We start from the raw sequence: 22,480 nt of genomic DNA on the forward strand, positions 1-22,480 counted from the left end.
ACATAAATCTCATTCATTTTAAATTGATGTGTTCTAGTTACTGACTCCCTGGAGACCAGTTGGCGACTCACTCGAGACCAGTTGAAATGAAATGAAAATGAAAATCGAGTAGGCTTCAATGAAGTTACTGTGAAAAGCCCCTAGTCGCCACATTCCGGCGTCTGTTCGGGGAGGCTGGTACGGGAATTGAACCGTGCTGCTGGCCTGCCTTGGTCTGCTTTAAAAGCCAGCGATTTAGCCCAGTGTGCTAAACCAGCCCTACTTTGGGGTTGCCGACTCACTTGAGACCAGTCACTGACTCACGGACCAGTGGAAATATTTGTTGCTGATTTATCTCGTCAAAACACCTCACTTCCATCAGAACTTATTTAGTTCCGATGTAAAACGCTTCCCAATTTTTCTCTAGTCCCTCCCTCCTGCTACCATTATTACTTATAGATTTTGCATTCTCTCCACCACCTCGATATTAAAATAGGCTATCAAAATAGGGACACTATATTCCAACTGAGACCAGGAATGGACAGACTTTAATTCCTGTCCTTTCACCATCTTTATAGCCAGTGGCTGCATGTTTGGAGTGTCTGATTTGTCACCATTTACAATTGCCCACTATTCCTCACATTGATCCATACCCTACTCAGGCTTTTAAAGAGGGAGGTGTAGTGATATCATGGCTGTGTTGTAATTCACTGATTGATCGCTAGGAGTCTGACTAGTATATAAGTGAATATTAGATTCAGGTGACCCCCTCAGACTGGCTGGAGGAAGCTGGGGAGGAGCTGCTTGTGCATATTCATACTATTAATCATGTGTTGTTTGTGTATATTTGACCCACAGTTAATGTTAATAAATTGTTCATAGCTTTAGCTACAAGTGTTCTTGTAATATAAATTAGGCCATCCGACTGGAACATTACAGGAGGCAGCAGAGATTAAGAAACAAGGTCAGGAAAGCTGGTGATGACAATAAAGGCCCCAGTTACTGAGTCTCTCGCTGGCACCATTAATGCTGGGTCAACCGTTGCTCATATTACAGACAAGTCTCTGAAACTATGTCAAAAGGCAATTGAAAACTTGCAGTCAGATTTGTCTCACCAGTTATTGCCTGTTCAACAATTACCATCCAATGAGGGTTTTTTTTTTTACCTTGTACAGTAATCTGAATAATTTCTGAATCTTCTGGTTCTGTCTTCACTTTCTTCATTGTTGTCAGATCAATGGAGGTACCTGTGAGCGGAGGAGGAAGAGGAAACTCATGGTCAGAAAATCTGTTGCACAGTCTCCCATGGCATCATGGGCAGCATGCTGGGAGTGGGTCAGGTCAAAGGTCGGGTCCTCTTGGTGCCGTCCTTCACCAGGCGATGTTGGTCAATGGTTGCACCAATGTGTCAGGCATGGGCCAGGACGGAGGGAGGGGCGGACGGATAGAGGAAAGGAGGGAGGAAAGGAACAGGGTAGTTCAACGTCTACTGGAAGCCCAGAGTTACATTGAATTATTTATGGTGCTAGGATCAGATTTCTGCCTTTGTTCTGCAACAGGAACCCAGAAAGACTGATGCATGATCAATTGTACAAAGACTACGGTTGGATACAACTGTGGCTTTATTGCAGTAAGATGTGTGGCCTCCCACAGCAGCTGGTGAAATGGCTGCTGAATAGAGGACACGCATATTTATAGCAGGCAGCAGCTACTGGCGAACCTGTAGTACAGGTCCTACCTTACATCACCTAATAGAGGTGTAACAGTGGTTTACCACATTCACCCCCTGTTAAAAATGAGTCCGGCGGGGGTGGTGGAGAACTATATACAGTAGTGAATTTATGTACAGTGTTTTATCAGGGGAAAAAAATGTCCTTTGAAAGTCCGGTACCAGTAAGAGATTCAACCGGTCTGGTGCCTTGACGTTCCGCTGGGAGCGACATTGCGGTGGCGGCGATGTCGATGCTGGCCTGATGTTGGATGACTCCGGGAGTGTGCTGAAATCCTCTTCATCCTCTGGTGTGGGCAGGGGAAGGAGGGATGATCCTGGTGGGGTTAATGTTGGGAGTGCCAGGGAGGGGAGGTTGGCGCTGGGCCGGAGAAGTGTGTATGGGTGGAACCTGCTGGTGCCAGGTCCCGGAGGGAGACAGTAACTTGGCAGCCGTCGGGGTACACCACATAGGCATACTGGGGGTTGGCATGGAGCAAGTGCACCCTATCCACCAACGGGTACGCCTTGTGGAGTCGGACATTCCTACGGAGCAGGACCGGTCCTGGAGCTGTGAGCCAAGTCGGGAGCGACACCCCGGATGTGGACTTCCTGGGGAAGGCAAAAAGATGTTCATGGGGTGTGTTATTCGTAGCGGTGCACAGTAGTAACCGGATGGAGTGTAATGCATCAGGGAGGACCTCCCGCCAGCGAGAGGCTGGGAGGTTCCTGGACTGTAGGGCCAGTGGGATAGTCCTCCATACCGTCCCGTTCTCCCTCTCTACCTGCCCGTTTCCCCGGGGATTATAGCTGGTCGTCCTGCTGGAGGCGATACCCCTGCTGAGCAGGAACTGACGCAGCTCATCACTCATGAATGAGGATCCCCTGTCACTGTGGATGTAGGCGGGGAAACTGAACAGAGCAAAGATTGTGTGGAGGGCTTTGATGACGGTGGCAGACGTCATATCGGGGCATGGGATGGCGAAGGGGAATCTGGACTACTCATCGACCACACTGAGAATATACGTGTTTCGGTCAGTGGAGGGGAGGGGCCCTTTGAAATCCACGCTGAGGCGTTAAAAGGAGCGAGAGGCCAATAAATTGATGCACGATCAATTGTACAAAGACTAAGATTGGATACAACTGTGGCTTTATTGCAGTAAGATGTGTGGCCTCCCACAGCAGCTGGTAAAATGGCTGCTGAATAGAGGACACGCATATTTATAGCAGGCAGGGACTACCGTCGAACCTGTAGTACAGGTCCTACCTTACATCACCTAATACAGGTGTAACAGTGGTTTACCACAAAGACAAAAAGAGGAATCAATCTCTAACCTGCTCCTTCCAACAAAACTTAAGCATGGACTCCCCTCAAGCTATTTAACCTTCAAATAAAAGTTCCCCACTTTCAAACACAATTCAACAGGACTCCAGAATATGGATATCAATTGCCCTCCCTGTTAACTATTTTCGCCAAATGATGATGCAAGGTCCTAACCCAATTGATCCCACCCTATCCTATGTCCTGTTTGATTCTTTGTCTATGTGACATTGAGCTCCATAATCTTCACCTCTCTCTCCTTCTCCATAGATTACGGAATTTAATTATACAACTAAACTTTATAGAAAAACTAAATTCTGCTAAGCCCACCACTCCAATGCGGTTTTATTCATACTAAAGTCCCTTAGTTCCATTCCTACGAACAAATTACAACATCTGCAATGCCATATTTTAGTGCAGACATGAACATTTCTCATGCTGTTAATAAAAGAAACACTGTTTATTTTCCCTCACTAATATTAACAGAGAGGTTAATGTTTTTGTGTTATGCCTCTGTAAAAGTATGAAATGAGCCACAAGTTATCAGTTTACAGGACATCACTGGCTCTGATACTGAAATAGCCAAAGCCTTTAGCGATCATTAAGAAACAGGTCTTGAAACAGAATTGCAGCTGAGGAAGCAGGAATGGCACAAATTATTTTGTCTGTTTTAAAATAGAGAATGAATAATACTGTACCATGTCCTCAGATCAAGGTATTCCACAGTGAGGATGAGCGTCGTGAAATGAGGCAGGGTCATTTTTCTCCACCAGGGCTGGCCTTGAGGACCCTCCTGTGTGGTGTATTTGTGTGAGAGAGTGTATGTGGTGAAGTGGTGGCTAGTGTAGGCTTGAGAGATGAACAGACACTTCCAACACTGATGAAGGTTCAACTCAATTTTATTAACTAACTTCTAACTAACTAACACACAATGACTGTGGGTCTAAATGATGCTAACTTAAACTAGAGACTTAAGTCTTGTCCGAACCAGTTGATTCTCTCAGCACGTGGTGTGAGTCTGTGCTGGGCTGGATGAGTTCTTGTTACACTGAGAGGCAGCACCCAGAATGAGGGGGAACCGTGGTGCCCTCTGCCTTTATAGTGTGTGTATTCTAACTGGTGATTGGCTGCGGTGTTTGTACATGTTGATTTGTCCCTGTGTGTGTCCATCAGTGTGTGTCTGCACCATGATATACTGGTGTATATTATGACATGTGGAAGTTGTGTGTGTATATGTGTGTGTGTTTGAGAGTGCATGGGAGTGTGTGTGTGTATATATGTGCCTGTGCGAGAGTGTGCGTGCAAGTAAGCGAGTGAATATGAGCATTTGTGGGTGTGTGCAACTGTATGTGACCGAGCGTCCGTATGTGTGTGAGAGCTAGCCTGTGTGTGAGTTAGCATGCACATGTGTATGTGTGCACGCATGTGTGTGCAAGCATGTGTGCACACGTGTAGGAACATGTGTGTGTGAGAGCATGTGTAAGCACATGTGTGTTTGAGTGTGCGTTGCGTGAGTGGGTGTATATTTGGAAAGTGAAGTTGGGAGAACAAAAAGCTGGGTGGAGTTTTCTTGCCGAAAGGAGTGACCCCCTCCTGCTGCTTTCTTGAGACTCAATGCATTCAATTCTGGAATCTAACTTTCAGCAGCTGTGAAGCTGTAAAAATAAGTTTAAAATAACAAAGACAGGAAGGTTCGATGTGCAATTTTCAAACGGAGCATAATACACAAATCACAGTTACTCACCCGTTTCATTTTCTTTAATCTTCATAGACCTGATAAGAGAAAAAGCACTTTTCAAAATTTGAAACTTTATTATGCAGGGCAGAATCTAAAGAGTTTGGCTATAAAGTAAACAGCTAGAAAATCTTCCTTTGCAATTAATGTATAGGGGCATTTGCGCAATGAGGCTATCAGGAAGGACAAGTAATGAATTACAATTTTGGCAATTTGATTTGATTTATTATTGTCACATGTATTAGTATACAGTGAAAAGTATTGTTTCTTGCATGCTGTACAAACAATGCATACCGTACATAGAGAAGGAAGGCGAGACTGCAGAATATAACGTTACAGTCATAGCAAGGTGTAGAGAAAAGATTAACTCAATACGAGGTAGGTCCATTCAAAACTCTGATGGCAGTAGGGAAGAAGCTGTTCTTGAGCCGGTTGGTACATGACCTCAAACTTTTGTATCTTTTTCCTGACAAAGAAGGTGGACGAGAGTATGTCCGGGGAGGGTGGGGTCCTTAATTATGCTGGCTGCCTTTCTTGGGCAGAGCATGATCCATACCAAGCTGTGATACAACCAGAAAGAATGCTTTCTATGGTGTATCTGAAAAGTTAGTGAGAGTCGTAGCTGACATGCCAACTTTCCTAAAAACTTCTGATAAAGCAGAGTCGTAGTGTCGGCATGGGGGGACCAGGACAGGTTGTTGGTGATCTGAACACCTAAAAACCTGAAGCTCTCGACCCTTTCAACTTTATTCCCATTGATGTAGACAGGGGCAATTTGGTAATTTTATACACCACAGAAATAGGTCATTGGGTCTAACTAGCCTGTTTTCATGTTTATAATAAACACACGTCACCTCCTATTCACTATACTTCACCTCACCCACTCAACACATCTTTCCTTTTCCCTTTTCTCTAATGTAGTTGTCTAGTTTCCTTCTAAAATTGCTCCTTACTTCCCGATCAGAATTATTGGATTTATTATTGGATTTTCCCGACTGCTTTACCTTCATCACCTTGGACTCTCTCACAAGTGAAAACACTCTCTCTTTGGCTCTCCTGTTCAACCCATTTAACAAGGACCTCTACCAGAAGTCCTCTAACTCTTTAATAAAGAGAATGCCCAGTTTTTGCTGATAGCTGTAACAGCTCAGTTCTGGTACAGAATCGCACAATGGTGAGTGCACTGAAGGCAGCCACTCGGCCCATTGTGTCTGTGTTGGAATAACAATGATCCCAGCACGGATTCTTGTGGAACACTGCTTTCTCTTCTTCTCTGATTGGAATAACTACCCTTTACCCCGGCTCTCTGCCTTCTATCTTTTAGACAAGGTGTCCCCTGTTCAGCTGTATGTCTCCTGAAAGATAAGTGGACTGAAAGGGGGAAAATGCTCCAGGCCTGGTGGATGGATTGCAAAACTTTGTAAAGAATTTTAAAGAAATGTTTAGGTCCACTTTTCCAACATGTCTGAATGAATATTAAATTTCAGGGCAACCGTGCCACATCCATGAGGAGTGGGATCATAAGGTTGTCTGATGAAAATAGAGGGGATCAACAAGAATTGGAGGTTCATTACATAATTGAATGAGGTTGACAGGATCTTGGGGAGGCTAATGCAAATAGTATGAAGGAGGTGATGCCGCAGGCAATTTCCACCTCTCAGTCCTAGGGAGTCGGTAGCCTCAAGTGGAGAGGTGTTAAATCTCCACAGAATCCCTCCAGTGCATTTGGCCCATCGAGTCTGCACCGACCCTCTGAAAGAGCACCCTACCTCGGCCCACTCCCTATCCTATCCCCGTAACCCCACCTTACCTGCACATCTTTGAACTGTGTGAGGAAACCGGAGAAACCCACGCAGACACGGGGAGAACGTACAAACTCCACACAGTCACCCAAGGCCAGATTCGAACCTGGGCCCCTGGTGCTGTATGGCAGCAGTGCTAACCACTGTGCTACCCTGCCGCCCATTGAAGAGGAGGGGAAACCAGATTATGTATGAAAGATTGATCGAGAGAAAGTCTTCAATTGGCCCTTTCGTCAGTGATAGCACTTGGTTTTTGGGAAATATTTTTACCGAGCGGACAAGGACTTTTTTATTCAAACATTTTTAGATGTGTTATAGGATCGTAGGATGAGATAGCACAAAGGAGGCCATTTGACCCATCACACTTGTTCTATCCAACTAGCACCATTCCCCAACTGTGTCCCCATAGCCCGGTAAAAATAAATTCCCTTCACTTTTATCCAACATCCTTTTGAAAGTTATTATTCATCTACTTTCAGGCAACACATCCCAGATGACAACCATTTGCTATAAAATTCCTCACGTTGCCAATGACCTGAAATCACTTTTCCTCTGGTTGCCAATCTTTCTGCCACTGGAAACAGTTTCTCTTTATTTACTCTGTGCAAAACTGTTCATGACCTTAAACGTCTCTTTCAAATCTCTTCTGAACCTGCTGTGCCCCGTGGAGCACAACCTCCGCCTTTCTAATCTGCATACAAGAACACAAGAACTAGGAGCAGGAGTAGGCCATCTGGCCCCTCGAGCCTGCTCCGCCATTCAATGAGATCATGGCTGATCCTTTGTGGACTCAGCTCCACTTTCCGGCCCGAACACCATAACCCTTAATCCCTTTATTCTTCAAAAAACTATCTATCTTTACCTTAAAAACATTTAATGAAAGAGCCTCAACTGCTTCACTGGGCAAGGAATTCCATAGATTCACAGCCCTTTGGGTGAAGAAGTTCCTCCTAAACTCAGTCCTAAATCTACTTCCCCTTATTTTGAGGCTATGTCCCCTAGTTCTGCTTTCACCCGCCAGTGGAAATAACCTGTCCGCATCTATCCTATCTATTCCCTTCATAATTTTATATGTTTCTATAAGATCCCCCCTCATCCTTCTAAATTCCAATGAGTACAGTCCCAGTCTACTCAACCTTTCCTCGTAATCCAACCCCTTCAGCTCTGGGATTAACCTAGTGAATCTCATCTGCACACCCTCCAGTGCCAGTACGTCCTTTCTCAAGTAAGGAGACCAAAACTGAACACAATACTCCAGGTGTGGCCTCACTAACACCTTATACAATTGCAGCATAATCTCCCTAGTCTAAACTCCATCCCTCTAGCAATGAAGGACAAAATTCCATTCGCCTTCTTAATCACCTGTTGCGCCTGTAAACCAACTTTCTGTGACTCATGCACCAGCACACCCAGGTCTCTCTGCACAGCAGCATGCTTTAATATTTTATCATTTAAATAATAATCCTGTTTGCTGTTATGTCAGTGAAGACCCTCAGCCCTGGTATTGCCAAGACTTTGCTGTGGCAGAGGATCTAAGAATGGTGCCTTCTGTGAGCTGGACCTGCCCCGAAACCTCTCAGTTCAAAACCTTGTTCCCATAGGTTACTGACAGTGTGAGCCGATAGTGGCACAGCAGGGGGAACAGGGGAAATAAAAAACAGAAAATGCCAGATAAACTCAGCAGGTCAGGCAGCATCTGTGGAGAACAAAACAGAGTTAACGTTTCAAGTCCGTATGTTTCTTCTTCAGAGCTGAAAAGGGATGGGAATGTGACGGTAATGTTGCTTTTCTTAAAACATTTTATTAGGGTATTTGTAGTTTTTAATAATAACAATAACAACAACAACATGAACATAGTATATAAGACATTTCCATCCCTCACACGTTCCTCACACCCACAACACTGAAACAATAGCCTAAACCGGCAACCCCCCCCGGCCCCCCCAGATTTATGCCTCTGCTGACATTTAATTTTCCCTGAAAATGTCAACAAATGGCTGCCACCTCCAGACGAACCCTAACATTGACACTCTTAGGGCGAACTTTATTTTCTCAGGACTGAGAAACCCAGCCATGTCACTAACCCAGGTCTCTGATTTCCGGGACTTCGAGTCCCTCCACATTAACAGTATCCATCTCTGGGCTGCCAGAGAAGCAAAGGCCAAAACCAGCCTCTTGACAGATTATAAAGTTGGAAAGGCGGCTGGGAAGGTGGAGCAGAATAGAAGGTCGGGGATAGGTGGGAATGAAGTAGCAATTTGATAATGTCATGGACATAAGACAATAAAGTGTTAATGGTAACATTAAAAGACTAAAGAAGATGCTGATAGTGGCATAAAGATAAAATAGCAGAAAGTGTTCATCGCAGAGCAAAGGTCAGTGCTCAGTGAAAGCAAACAGAAAAACAAGTGACGCATGGTCCAGTGGGGGTGGGGGGAGGGTTTCATTGGGACAAAATGAAGGAGTAAAGATAGAGGAGAAAGTTTACAGTCTAGTGTTGTTGAACTCAATGTTGAGTCCAGAAGGTTGTAAAATGCCGAATCAGACTTTGAGATGCTGCTCCACCAGTTTGCGTGGAGCTTCACGGGAACATTGCAGCAGGCCAAGGACAGGCTGTGGGCACGCACGCAAGATGGTGAATTGAACTGGCAAATGACAGGAAGGTTGGGGGTCATGCTTGCAGACTGTGCGAAGGTGTTCCGCAAAGCCTGTGGTCACCCATCCTGTGTCTAGTCCCCCCAATGTAGAGCAGACCACACAGTAGACCAAATTGAAGGAGGTGCAAGAGAAACAAGGAAATGTGTCCTGAAGATATGTTATAGGGTATCTCTTAAAACATTGACAGTGCAAAGCTCAAGAGGAATTGCAAATTAGAGTGGGTGAATTTGATGTGAAATCAGGAACAGAAAGAGAAATAAAAAGAGGGGAAGAAAGGTTGGAGAAAGAAAGTGAAGAGATTGAAAGGAGAAGTAAAATTCTTTTAAAATAAAATTATTTTTGACATTTTAAAAATGTCCAACAATTAATTCTTGAACGAATGCTTGCAATGGTTAGCTTTGAGTTCCGGAAAGGATAATTAGCAAAAAATTAACACTTATGTTGCAGTTAAAAGGGTGCTTACCCAGGGTCAAGCCAGGATGGGGACTCGCAATTTTTGGGGTTAGAGTGGAGCCGGGAGTGCAGGAGGCGAAAGAGGCCGGTGTGCTGGCCTTTGCGTCCCTAGTAGCCCGGCGGAGGATCTTGCTACAATGGAAGGATGCGAGGCCCCCAAGCATGGAGACCTGGATCAATGACATGGCGGGTTTTATCAAGCTAGAGAGGGTCAAATTCGCCCTGAGAGGATCGGTACAAGGGTTCTTTAGGCGGTGGCAACCTTTCCTCGACTTTCTGGCTCAACGATAGGGTACTGGGACAGCAGCAGCAGCAACCTGGGGGGAAGGGGGGGGGAAAGGGGGGGAAGGGGAGAAAGGGGGGGGAGAAAGGGGGGGGAGAAAGGGGGGGGAGAAAGGGGGGGGAGAAAGGGGGGGGAGAAAGGGGGGGGAGAAAGGGGGGGGGAGAAAGGGGAGGGGAGAAAGGGGGGGGGAGAAAGGGGGGGGAGAAAGGGGGGGGAGAAAGGGGGGGGGAGAAAGGGGGGAAGAAGGGGGGACGATGGCTATGTTTGTTTATTTAATTTTAATTTATTTTTAAGGTCTCTTGTTGTTCATCGGGGTTGGGGTACATGTGTTGATAAGGTCTTGGGGGTGTTACAGTTATTATGGGGTTATTTTGTTGCATTTCATTGTTTGTTGTCATATTTTCTGTAAAAAATTCCAATAAAAATTATTTTTTTTAAAAAGGGTGCTTACACTCGAGATGACAATCCTTCAGTATTGAGTTTAGTCTCCAGCTACCCTGTAAATAAACCAACTTCACAGCATCCCAATAGTGAGCTGGACAGTGAAATACTGTTTACGTAAAGCTGCTGATAATGATAACACTCAGACAGCAACTTTGGGAGAGTTGGGTTTAACTGCCTGGCTGCCGAAATTATGTACTACTTATGCATAAATAACAGTAAGCACCATTACTCTCACTATATCAATTGTCATTAAAATTGTAACCTCAACAACATATTTGATGAAAAAGTTTGGCGAGGTTCTCTGATGTGGCGGGATCTTCTGGTGTCGCCACTGCCAATGGGAATGCCCATTAAATCCACCCCATGCCGCTGGGAAACCTGTGTCGGAGGTGCGCCGTTGGCATGACCGGAAGAACCAGGTGAAGTGAACAACCGGGAAGCCTGGTCCATTTAATCTAAAGGAGAGCTGTCCACAATGTTGAGCATATTTCTTTTCTCTGGGGACTCGAAGAACAACCCAATAACTGTATGTTATTTTAGTTACGTTGGCAGGAAACCAGATGATGTCACTTTTGGATGGGATTCCTATCACTGCATTTGCATGTTTGGAAAAAAAAATTGGGACTGAAAGTTGATCCACGGCTTAAACTATCGTATTTCTACAGAAACAAGCAATTGAGGTATAAACATATTGCTGCGCTTACAATCTGGAGGAAGGACCGTATCGGAAATGTTTGGTATCTCAACACTGGGTGAATCTGAAATGCTTTTTCTCGTCCTACAGCTTGGATCTTTGAAGGAAAAATATTGTATGGGCGGAGCAGACATAATTGGGAAAGAACAGCAGGCAGGAATCTTGACTCCAGCCTAATTATTACAGTCAATAATCATTTTACCTCGAATTTCTTCCATTCTGATATGAATGGCTGGGTCCTTTTGGGTAAAGGCTAAGGCAGGAGGACATCATTGAAACAGACCATAATTTACCAGTTTGATTGGTCTATTCTTTCAGCTGTGGAGAAGTTGGGGGCATAGCAGTTGTCCTCAGGATGCTGGGCAGGGAGAAGGGCAATCAGCCAGGGCTCTCATCGCTTTCCACTATCCCTACTGATATACGGATGTGCAGTGTGGACAGAACTGAGCAGCTTTCTGATGGAATACACTCAAGGGACTGCTAACATTTACTATTTGACTCACTCATGAAGACTGGCAACTTGGGTAAGGGCGGTTACCATTCTATGGTAGTAGTCATATTAGTGAACTCGTAATCCAGAGAAACCTGATTAATAATCTGGAGAATACAGATTCAGATCCCATCACTTTTCAAAAAAAATTTAGAACACCCAATTAATTTTTTTCCAATTAAGGGGCAATTTTGCTCGGCCAATCCGCCTACCCTGCACATCTTTGGGTTGTGTAGGCGAATACCGTGGCCCTATTGTGATCGGTATGGCTTGGGTAAGCGTCATAGGCCATGGTTTTCAGGACCTGTTCACTACGGGCGAGACCCCCATTATGGCCGCTAACTCTCGCGAGAGGGTCTTAACAGGATTTGCGGCGGCAAGATCTCAGTTTGAGATCTTCCTCACTGCCGATGAAATCAGGTTCACACCCTTGTCTGGATTTGGGGTGGAGAAAGAGGGGTGGGGGCTTTAACTTCACTTTGAGATTGGGGAACCCTAAAACAAATGGCACCCTGATCTCAGAATCCCCGCATTGCCGGTGAGTTTAGGCCACGCAACCCCGCCCCCCTACCCCCGCCACCGGGGCTCGTCGTGTGATCCTCACCAGCACTTTGAAATTGCACAGAATGCCGCTGGATCAGGCGATAAAGGGCAGCTATGAAACCAATGACTTTCACAGGTTTTCTCACCTGATCCAACGCTCGGTGCAATTTCTGGAAAATTCCAACAACATAATTTGGATTGTGTTTGGTGAGACAGTCCAGGGGTGAGCTAATTCAGGCTTTTTTAATAATCACTTAAACATGAATGGGAGATCCAATCTTCTAATAGGAGCTTGCCAGGAAAGCAGGAAGGATTTGTCAGATGTCCTTTTAATTAATACAAGGGAGATAGTGAAAATTTAGACATTATATTTCTTGCACATTTTAGCCCGAGTTAGCATTGATCACACCTTTCCAGAAATTATCTATGCAATTCTGAATATTTCTGTAACAATTTATAAGACATACAAGTGTGTACAAATTCCACACTCGTCCATTAAGTAGGGTTGTTTGGTTCATCGTGCACTTCTCAAATAATTCATTTGTGATGAGAAATTGGAGATAATTCCTATATCTGCTAATAGAAACACAACATGTGTGGCACAGGTGAAGCTGCACAGCTGACTGTGTCTATGCTGAATAAGCTATTCGGTCTAACCCCATTTTCCAGCTCTTAATCTGTGGGCCTGTAGTTTACAGCATTTCAAGTGTACATCCAAGTAATATTGAAATGCATGGAGGGTTTCTGCCTCTACTACCCTCTCAGACAGAGTTCCATACACTCCCCTGCCCTCTGGATGAAAACAATTAATCCTCCTCCTCCTTCTCCTCCCCCAATCCCCTACCAATTAATTTAAACAATGGCCACTGGCCATTAACCTCTCTAATAAGGAAAGTAGATCTAGGCCCTTCAATTTTATATCCCTCAATTAAATTTCTCTTCAGTTCTCTTCCAAAGAAAGTAAATTTAATCTGCCCAATCTTTCCTTGCGGATAAAATTCTCCAATCCTGGCAACACCCTCGGAACTCTCCTCCATATAATCTCCAGTCGATCATATCCTTCTGTAATGTTGTGACCAAATCTGTACACAATACAAGAGCGGTGTCCTAACTAGAGTTTTATTCAGTTCCAGCATAACCTCCCCAATCCTATACTCTATGTCTTAGCTCAGTAAGGAAATGTTTCCAGTTTGCTTTCCTGAACCACTTTATCTACCTGTCCTGCTCCGTTCAGGGATCTGCCGACATGCATTCCAAAGTCCCCCTTTTCCTCTCCACTCCTCAGAATCCTACCATTTACTGAGTGGCCCATTGACCCTGTTTGTCCTCCCCAAGTGCATTACCTCACATTTATCCAAACTGAATTCCACTGGTCATTTTTCTGCTCAGCTGACCAGTCAGTCATTGAGATTTTTACAGCACAGAAAGAGCCCTTCAGCCAACTGTGTACACGTCAGTTTTGAATCCAACTTGGCACTTGCCCCTGGATCCCAAAGGCTTTCACTTCTCTGTCCGGTCTGCCAAGTGGGTCCCTCCCAAAAGCCTTGCTAAAATTCATGTGGAGTGCAGCAAAACGTATGGATGATAAGGGAATAATGTAGATGGGTTTTAGAGTGGTTTCACAGGTCGGCGCAACATCGAGGGCTGAAACGTTCTATGTTCTATGTAAATGTGCGACCCTCGTGAACTCTCCTTGTTACAACCTCAAAAGGTTCAATCAAGTTGATTAGACAGGACCCACCCTTAACAACCCCATACTGACTGTCCTTTTTAAGTCCCTCTAATTGAGTTTATACCGACTCTCAGAATTATTTCCAATCGAGTTGCTCACCACGGAGGTTCAGCCATAATGCCCCGATTTATTCCTCCCTCCCTTTTTAAACAACAGTATAAGCAGCACCTTGCCGATAACCCCCTTTTCTCTTTGGCAGCCAGGGGGCTTATTTCACCCAGGCCTGGCAATCTATCCACTTCCAAAGATGCTAAACTCCTTTGTATTTCTTTTTTCCCATCCGATATTTCACACATTGAACTTCAATGCCTGCATCATTTCCATCTTTTTGTGCAAAGTATTCATTAAGAACCATGTCCATATCTTCCATCTCCACACACAAGCTACTTTTTGGTCTCTAATTAGCCTTTCTTTTTCCTTCATCATCCTAATTATATTGGTGGCTTGTGCGTGAAGCAAATCGATGTGTATTAAATGAGTCAGTAGCGAGGATGGCTCAAACGTAGCCAGTATGAAGAAATTCTTATACATACTGGGCTCACTATGTTGCACATTCTCCCCGTGTCTGTGTTGGTCCCACCCCCACAACCCAAAAAGATGTGCAGGGTAGGTCAATTGGCCACCCTAAATTGTCCCTTAATTGGAAAAAAAAATTGGGTACTCTAAATTTATTTTTTAAAAATAAAATAATTACATTGGTGATCAATCTTACATTGATGAATGTCAAGAGTAAAGAGGTTATCTAGAATGGGACGTCAAATATACGATGAAACGTTTAACTAGATGTTGGCCATGGCTCAGTGGTAGGGTTCCGAGTCAGGACTCAAGTCCCACTCCAAAGGCTTGAACATAAAACTAAGGCTACCATTCCTGTGCAATACTGAAGAGGTGCAGCGCTGTCAGAGGTGACAGCTTTTGGGTGAAACGTTAAACTGATGTCCTGTCTACCCGCCCCCAACCCCCCCCAACCACCCCCCCCTCCTCCCTCCACCCCTCCTCAGGTGAGTCTGACAACCCTATTCAAAGGTGAAGAGGGTTCTGGGAATACTGTCCTTCCAAGTAGGCATCCCTCAACCAACACTCTGAAAAACAAATGATTTTATTGCCGTTTGTGGAACCTTGATGCATACCAACTGGCCACCATCTTTCCCACCTTATGACATTGGCTACGTTTCAGAGTACTTCAATGGCAGTCACGTGCTTTGGGCATCCCGACGTCGACACATGAATGCAAGTTCCATCTTTTGAAATGATGGCTCATATTAAAGGCTGATAGAAGTTAGCCATTTCCTACCTGCAGATGTGGTTCTTGGGGGCCATGTCTAGCAATGCTGTTCTGTGGGACTCTTCATCCAAAGGAGACTGACTTTCCTGCTTGGAACCCTCCCGGATGTATTTGGTCCCTGTAACAAACAGAAGGTTCACTTTCTTAAGCTGCCTTTTGTGAGAAACGTTTTTGATTTTTGAGGCTCAAAATTACACAAAAGTGATGTAAATAGGAGAGTATTTTCTCACCAAAGGCCTGCTGTGGTTCAAAGGACCCATCACAACAAGGCCCTTCTTCAGAGGTTGCAAAAAAGTATAAAAATTAAAGAAACATTGATAGTAATTGGGTCATTAAACATGGCCACAGCACAATTACACAGCACTAAAACGGGTGGTCAGGGAGGAGAACGGGGAATTGATTTGCAAGGTGTTGACATTTTTAGTTTAATTATGCAATTTTGAGCCAATAATATTAGAGGAACTGAGATTCGGATTGCCAGTCCTGTGTATGTGGGGAAAATGGTGGACTTGATGCCCTGAGTCTGGGCGGGGGAGGGGGGGGGGGTGGGGGGGGGGTCAGGCGTCCAGATCCTGAATGGTATCCAGCGCCTCTTACAGGAAAACGTCTGTATGGAGAGCAGGCAAGGAAGGGACTCAGCTTAGCGGAGATCCCTCCGACGGTCAAGACACCTTCCTGCCTACTCCCGGCACACCAACCAAATTTTTACATTGTAGGAGATGGAGGAAGAAAACAGGAAACAGAACAAACAGGACGGGCAAGATACACACAAATTTAACATGAACACAAATGTGAGGGAATCCCACAATGCTGCATAGCCTAGGGGTAGGATGGGGTGGGGGTGATGGATGTGCTCACCCCTGGTGCATTTGAAGAGTTGCTGCTTCAACCCCAAGCCCAACTCCTTGTGAGTATGTCTCCCCACTGACAGTGTGGGACTGTGGAGTTACCCTAGTTGTTGCCCAATTTACTGACTTTAATATTTTGGGATGTGACTTCTTGGCATTTACTCAGGATATTCATTCACAGCATGCTGATAACGGGAGAATCAGCGATGGTAATGCCATTGAACGTCAAGGGGAGATAGTAAGACTCTCTTGTTGGAGGTGATCATTGCCTGGAATTTGCTTGGCATAAACGTTACTTCCTGCTTACCAGCCCATGGCTGAATGTTGTCCAGGTCTTGCTGCCTGTGGACTGCTTCCATTGTCTGAGGACTTGTGAATGGAATTGAATGTCAAAACTTGGATAGCCAGGTTGTGAAGGATAGAGAATTGAAGCCTAGTCTTTATTCACTTAGAAGTCTTTATTTATAGAGACACATGTTGCACATTCCATACCTCTAGATAGACCCCTCTTTCAGCCTGCTTCAATATATTAGAAGTGCCACTGAGTCCGCCGTTAATATGCACCACCTGAATACACACTGAGTGACCATCCCCATTCTGACCTTATGAAGGTCATTGATGAAGCAGCTGAAGATGGTTGGGCCTCGGACACTACCCTGAGGAACTCCTGCAGTCATGTCCTGGAACCAACATGATTGGTCTCTAATGAACAAGACTGTTTTGCTTTGTGCTAGGTATGACCCCAGCCAGTGGAAGAATTTCCTCCTCAATTCCCATTCATTTTAATTTTCCTTCTTGATGCCATACTCAGTCAAATGCTGTCTTGATGTCAAGGACTGACACCATCACCCCACCTCTGAAATTCAGTTCTTTTGACCGGACTCGGACCAAAGTGATGGGATCTGGAGCTGAATGACCCTTGTGAAACCAAACTGAGAGTCAGTGAGAACGTTGTTGCTGAGTAAATGCTGCTTGATAGCACCATCAATGACCCCTTCCATCACTTTGCTGATGATCGAGAGTGGACTGATGGAGCAGTAATTGTCCGGGTTCGATTTGTCCCATGTCTTGTGGACAATACGGGGGCGATTCTCCAAGCCCCGCGCCAGGCCGGAGAATCGCCGCAACCGCGCCACGACGCCGGCGCGCGAATCCTCCGAGGTGCGGAGAATCGGCGCCATTTGCGCCGGTGACTTTGGTGCAGGGCCGGCCGCGGGCCGCCAATTCTCCAGCCCAGATGGGCCAAGTGGCCACGCTGATACAACAGAGTCCCACCGGCGCCGTTCACCCCTGGTCACTGCCGGCGGGAACTTTGCGGGAACAGTCGGGAGGTGGCCTGTGGGGGGGTGGGGGGGGGGGGGGGGGGGGCTACTAGATCGGGGCCCACCGATCGGCAGGCCAGCTTCTCCCTCCCCCCGGGCCTACTTTCTGGCGCGGCTGGCCCCTGAACACCAACCCCATGTTGAGTCGGGGCTGGTGCATGTAACAAGTCCCCCACGCATGCGCAGGTTTGGCACGGCCCAACTGCGCATGCGCGGCATCCATTTGGTGCCGCGTAAGGAGGCTGGAGCAGTGTGAATCGCTCCAGCGCCGTGCTGGCCCCCTATGGGGGCCAGAATCTGTCGTGCCCGGACCAGGTTCGTGCCGTCGTGAAACGCGACAGTATTCACGACGGCGCGAACACTTGGGCCCAATATTGGAGAATCGCCCCCTACGTAACTAGACAATCTTTCACTTTTGCCAGATGGATGCCAGCATTGTTCCCAACAATAATGCCTGTGGTACACTCACCTTCCATCAGTCTTAGTTGAGATCTTTAACCCTTATTCTCCGAGCTTGGTTTTGTAGTCATATTTCTTTTTTTTTATATAAATTTAGTGTACCCAATCATTTTTCCAATTAAGGGGCAATTTAGCGTGGCCAATCCACCTAGCTTGCACGTTTTTGGGTTGTGGGGGTGAAACCCACGCAGACACGGGGAGAATGTGCAAACTCCACACGGACAGTGACCCAGAGCCGGGATCGAACCTGGGACCTCAGCGCCGTGAGGCGGTTGTGCTAACCACTAGGCCACCGTGCTGCCCTTGTAGTCATATTTCTGTCCATTCTACTATTTGTCTGCTGGCTCCACATGCTTAGACCTTAGCCATGATGTACCATGGTTCACCTCATCAAAGGAATGCTGAAAATCTAAGTATTTTACATCAACTGCATTACCCTCATCTCCTCTCTTTGTTACTTCCAAAAAAAACTCAAAAAGTTTGATCAAGTACGACCTTCCCTTTTGAAATTCATGTTGATTATTCTTTATTACGTTTTGGATTTCTAGATGTTTTTGAATTCCATTTTTGAGTAAAGGTTCCCTTATCCCACCTACCAGTGATGCTAAACTAGCCTGGTGATAGTTTCCTGGAGGTGCTCCACCTCCATTTTAAATATCGGAATAAGATTGGCTGTCATCATGCCCTGGCACTATCCTCTTCTCCAGTGCAGTTTCATAAACATTTATTAGTCACATTGCTCTCCCTTCCCAAATTTATTTTAGCATGGGTGGGTGCAATCCAAAGGAGTGTATAATCTCTAACTTAAACTAGTTTATCAACTGGACAGCAAAATTAAATATGCATCATATTGTCACGTCTATTTGCTGCACTGTCAAGAAAAGAAAGAAACTCCATTATTACATAGTCATAGAATAGTATGGCACAGCAGGAGGCCATTCAGCCCACTGAGTTTGTGCTGGCCCTTGTGAAGAGTTTTCCAGTTAGTCTCACTCCCTGCTCTTTTTCTGTGTGCCTGCAACGTTGTTCTCCTTAAATAACTCATCCAATTTCCTTTTGAAGGCGACTGTTGAATCTGCAGCTACTCTTGAAAATGTTCAGGTGGCATAAATTGCCTCGGGTCTGCTTAAGATTTGAGGTAAACGTGCATCGTATTTGAAAAACTTCCTTTTGTTTTTGCAAAATGACAGAACACAGAAGCAGCGGGGGCGGTAAATTGGACAAGAGTAAAGAATTTTAATAAAGCGCGCAGAGTCAGACTGTGCTGTTGCCCACGTGGTAAGTGTCAGGGCTTCTCACTGCTCCGCTCTACAAGCCCACCCAAACCCCACCCCCTCCCTGCAGCCCCACCCCAGAGGGATAATACCAAACGCAGAGGAAGGAAAAAGGTCACCTGCCTGTTGGTAGGTGGCTGTGCAGCCTGCAGATGTGTCGCAGAGATTGAATTCAAATACTGTGCTTCGTGTGTTAATTCTCTTGGATCTAACAGGCCAGCTCAGCAGTTCATGGGAAGATGTTGGGGGTAGGAGGGGGGGGGGTCTTTCTTTACTTCATAGCTGACAACCTCCCACCATTCACTTTCTAGATAGACATGCGATTAGATGCTCTCTTTCCCAGACTAATGCTATGCAATTATTTGAAGTTGAAGCCATGGGTTTTTTTTTTTGAGATTCTCATGCCGAGCAACAAAGAACAGTGCATTGGCAGAGGTGCTGTTTCCATCAATTTAAGTGCGCCAAGGAGCTTATCATGACTACTTAGCAACACAGATTGCTTGGGCAGATCGGAGGTTGATCCACGTGGGCAAGAATGTGACTGGGCCACATAAGAGATCCAAGTGGACAGCAGGGTAGCACAGTGGTTAGCACAGATGCTTCACAGCTCCAGGGTCCCAGGTTTGATTCCCGGCTTGGGTCACTGTCTGTGTGGAGTCTGCACGTTCTCCCCATGTCTGTGTGGGTTTCATCCGGGTACTCCGGTTTCCTCCCACAGTCCAAAGATGTGCAGGTTAGTTGGATTGGCTATGCTAAATTTTCCTTAATGTCCAAAAAGGTTAGGTGGGTTACTGGGTAACGGGTATAATTTAGAAGTGTTGGCTTAAGTGGGGTGCTCTTTCCAAGGGCTGGTGCAGACCCGATGGGCCAAATGAACTCCTTCTGCACTGTAAATTCTATGATTCTATGAAGTAAGCAAGCATCACTGCTAATTGAACATACAAACAAATGAATTAGGAGCTGGAGTAGGCCACTCGGCCCATCGAGCCAGCTCCACCATTCAAAAAGATCATGACTGATCGGATTGTCACTTCAACCCCACATTCCAGCTCACCCCTGATAACCTTTCACCCCATTGTAAATCAAAAATCTATCTAGCTCTGCCTTAGAAATATTCAAAGAATCCACATGCACTGCCTTTTGAGGAAGAGAGTTCCAGAGACTCACAATCCTCTCAAAGAAGAAATTTCTCATCATCTCTCTCTTAAATGAGCGACCCCTAGTTCTAGATTCTACGGCAAGCGGAAATATTCTCCCCCCCTCCACCTTGTCAATACCCCTCAGGATTTTGAAGGTTTTGGTCAAGTCTCTTACTCAACTCTAGCAGATACAAACCTAACCTCTCAACCTTTCCTCATAAGACAACCCGTTTATTCCCGATATTAGTCTAGTAAACCTTCTCTGAACTGCTTCCAGTGCATTTACATATTTCTTTAAATAAGGTGACCGATATTGTCCACAGTACTCTAGATGTGGTCTCACCAATCCCTATATAACTGAAGCATAACCTCCCTACTTTTGTATTCAATTCCTCTCACAATAAATGGTAACATTCTATTAGCTTTCCTAATTGTTGTTGTACCTGCATACCAGTCGTTTGTGATTCACGCACTAGAACACCCAGATCCCTCTGTGCCTCAGAGCTCAGTAACCTCTACCATTTAATTAATAAGCTTATTTCATATTCTTCCTCCCAAAATGGACAATTTCACATTTTCCCACATTATACTCCATTTGCCAGATTTTTGCCCATTCATTTAATCTTTGCAGTCTCCTCATGTCCTCTTCACAATTCACTTTCCAACAAATCTTTGTATCATTGGCTAGTTAGCACTGCTGCCTCATGGCGCAGAGGACCCGGGTTCGATCTCGGCCCCGGGTCACTGTCCGTGTGAAGTTTGAAAATTCTCCCAGTGTCGTGCGTGGGTCTCACCCCCACAACCTCAAAAAACTGCACAGGGTAGGTGGATTGGCCAGGCTAAATTGCCCCTTAATTGAAAAAAAATAATTGGGTACTCTAAAAATTAATTATTTTTTTAAATTTTGAAATGAAATGAAAATCGCTTATTGTCACAAGGAGGCTTCAAATGAAGTTACTGTGAAAAGCACCCAGTCACCACATTCCAGCGCCTGTTCGGGGAGGTTGTTACGGGAATTGAACCATGCTGCTGGCCTGCCTTGGTCTGCTTTCAAAGCCAGCAATTTAGCCGTGTGTGTGTCACCAGCAAATTTAGCAAGTGTACCTTTGATTCCTTCATCCAAGTCATTAATATAAATTGTAAAATGTTGAGGCCCTGGCACTGATTCCTGTGGCACACCAATCATCACATTCTGCCAACCTGATAAAGACCCATTTATGCCAACTCCGTTTCCTGTCAGTAGCCAATATTCTATCCATGCCAATATGTTACCTTCAACAGAGTGAGCTTTTATTTTGATGTGGCACCTTATCAAACCAATCGACCATTCATCCACTGCGGGAGGGAATGGGTCAAAGTCACCCTACTGGCTGACTGACATAAGATGTTCAAGAAGGACACACACATTCGCCTAGAATTCATTCAGCAGACGTTTAACGGGCAACTGTTAACACAAATATGGGAGTCCCATCAAATCCATCTATCAAAAGTGACCAATGAGTGGAGGTTGAGATGACAGATTTGATGATGGTCATCTCAACGGCACAGCTCAGGGTCTTAGCAGAAAATAGAGCCCCATCAAGGCCGGCCTGACTTTACTTGGAGATCGTGTTTGTCTACCATTCGCCGTCAGCTTACCTGTCAGAACTCGCTCATCAAACATCCTGCAGAAAATGGAGACAAATAAAAAAAAGGTAAATTCGGCTTGTATATAAAAAGCCAAACATTTCAATCAGCGCAAGGCTTCTGCTTTAGCAACTGAAACTTTATTGAGATCAGCAGCCGGCCAACTGACTGCCCAAGGTGGAACAAAAGCCATGAGTCCATGTTTAACGCACTGACCTTATTATCCAATTTAGCAGTAAGTGTCAGATGTGAATAGATCAGAAGAGACACACATTACATTACCAGCTCACCCAGTCAGTCAGAAACACAGCAACAAGTGGAAATGCAAAGCATCTCGCTTTAATTTTCTTCAGTGCCATTCATGACATGAGCTTCCCCTCTTCCCACCATCCTCATCATCAAGGTACGGTTGTGACCTCCTGGTTGGTTTACACGATTAGGGTGTCCTGCCTAGGTCAAGTTTGGTGACGGAATCTTTAAATCCAGTCACCCTGAGGGGCATTTCCAGGCCCCAATGGGGGTAAATGAGAGGTGGGCAGGCGTAAATATTCATTCTGCTTGCTGTCACGCTGGTTTGCTGGCTCCACCCCACTTTCAGGTCACATTCACGGAGATGGGATTGGAGGCAGGAAATATACCCGCCCACACGTAGCAGGCAGTTAATTAACGGTGGTTCAAGGCCACT

General features: G+C 45.4%; 1 protein-coding gene across 9 annotated transcripts in view; it reads right to left on the reverse strand.

Annotated features, from left to right (window-relative positions):
* gtf2ird1 (GTF2I repeat domain containing 1) overlaps positions 1 to 22,480 on the reverse strand; it is a 237,864-nt gene that overhangs the window by 93,187 nt on the left and 122,197 nt on the right. For all 9 annotated transcript variants that reach the window (XR_005462554.1, XM_038813774.1, XM_038813778.1 and 6 more), the window contains 4 exons: positions 21,808 to 21,833; positions 15,137 to 15,245; positions 4,753 to 4,781; positions 1,146 to 1,226 (listed from right to left, as the gene is read on the reverse strand). Coding sequence is in view for 8 of the 9 variants with exons in the window: in XM_038813774.1 (XP_038669702.1) it covers positions 1,146 to 1,226; positions 4,753 to 4,781; positions 15,137 to 15,245; positions 21,808 to 21,833 (245 nt within the window). In the remaining variant the exon portion in view is untranslated. The remainder of the gene's footprint in view (positions 1 to 1,145; positions 1,227 to 4,752; positions 4,782 to 15,136; positions 15,246 to 21,807; positions 21,834 to 22,480) is intronic.

The sequence above is a fragment of the Scyliorhinus canicula genome, chromosome 12, assembly GCF_902713615.1.
Source record: "Scyliorhinus canicula chromosome 12, sScyCan1.1, whole genome shotgun sequence".
In the NCBI taxonomy this organism is placed as follows: domain Eukaryota; kingdom Metazoa; phylum Chordata; class Chondrichthyes; order Carcharhiniformes; family Scyliorhinidae; genus Scyliorhinus; species Scyliorhinus canicula.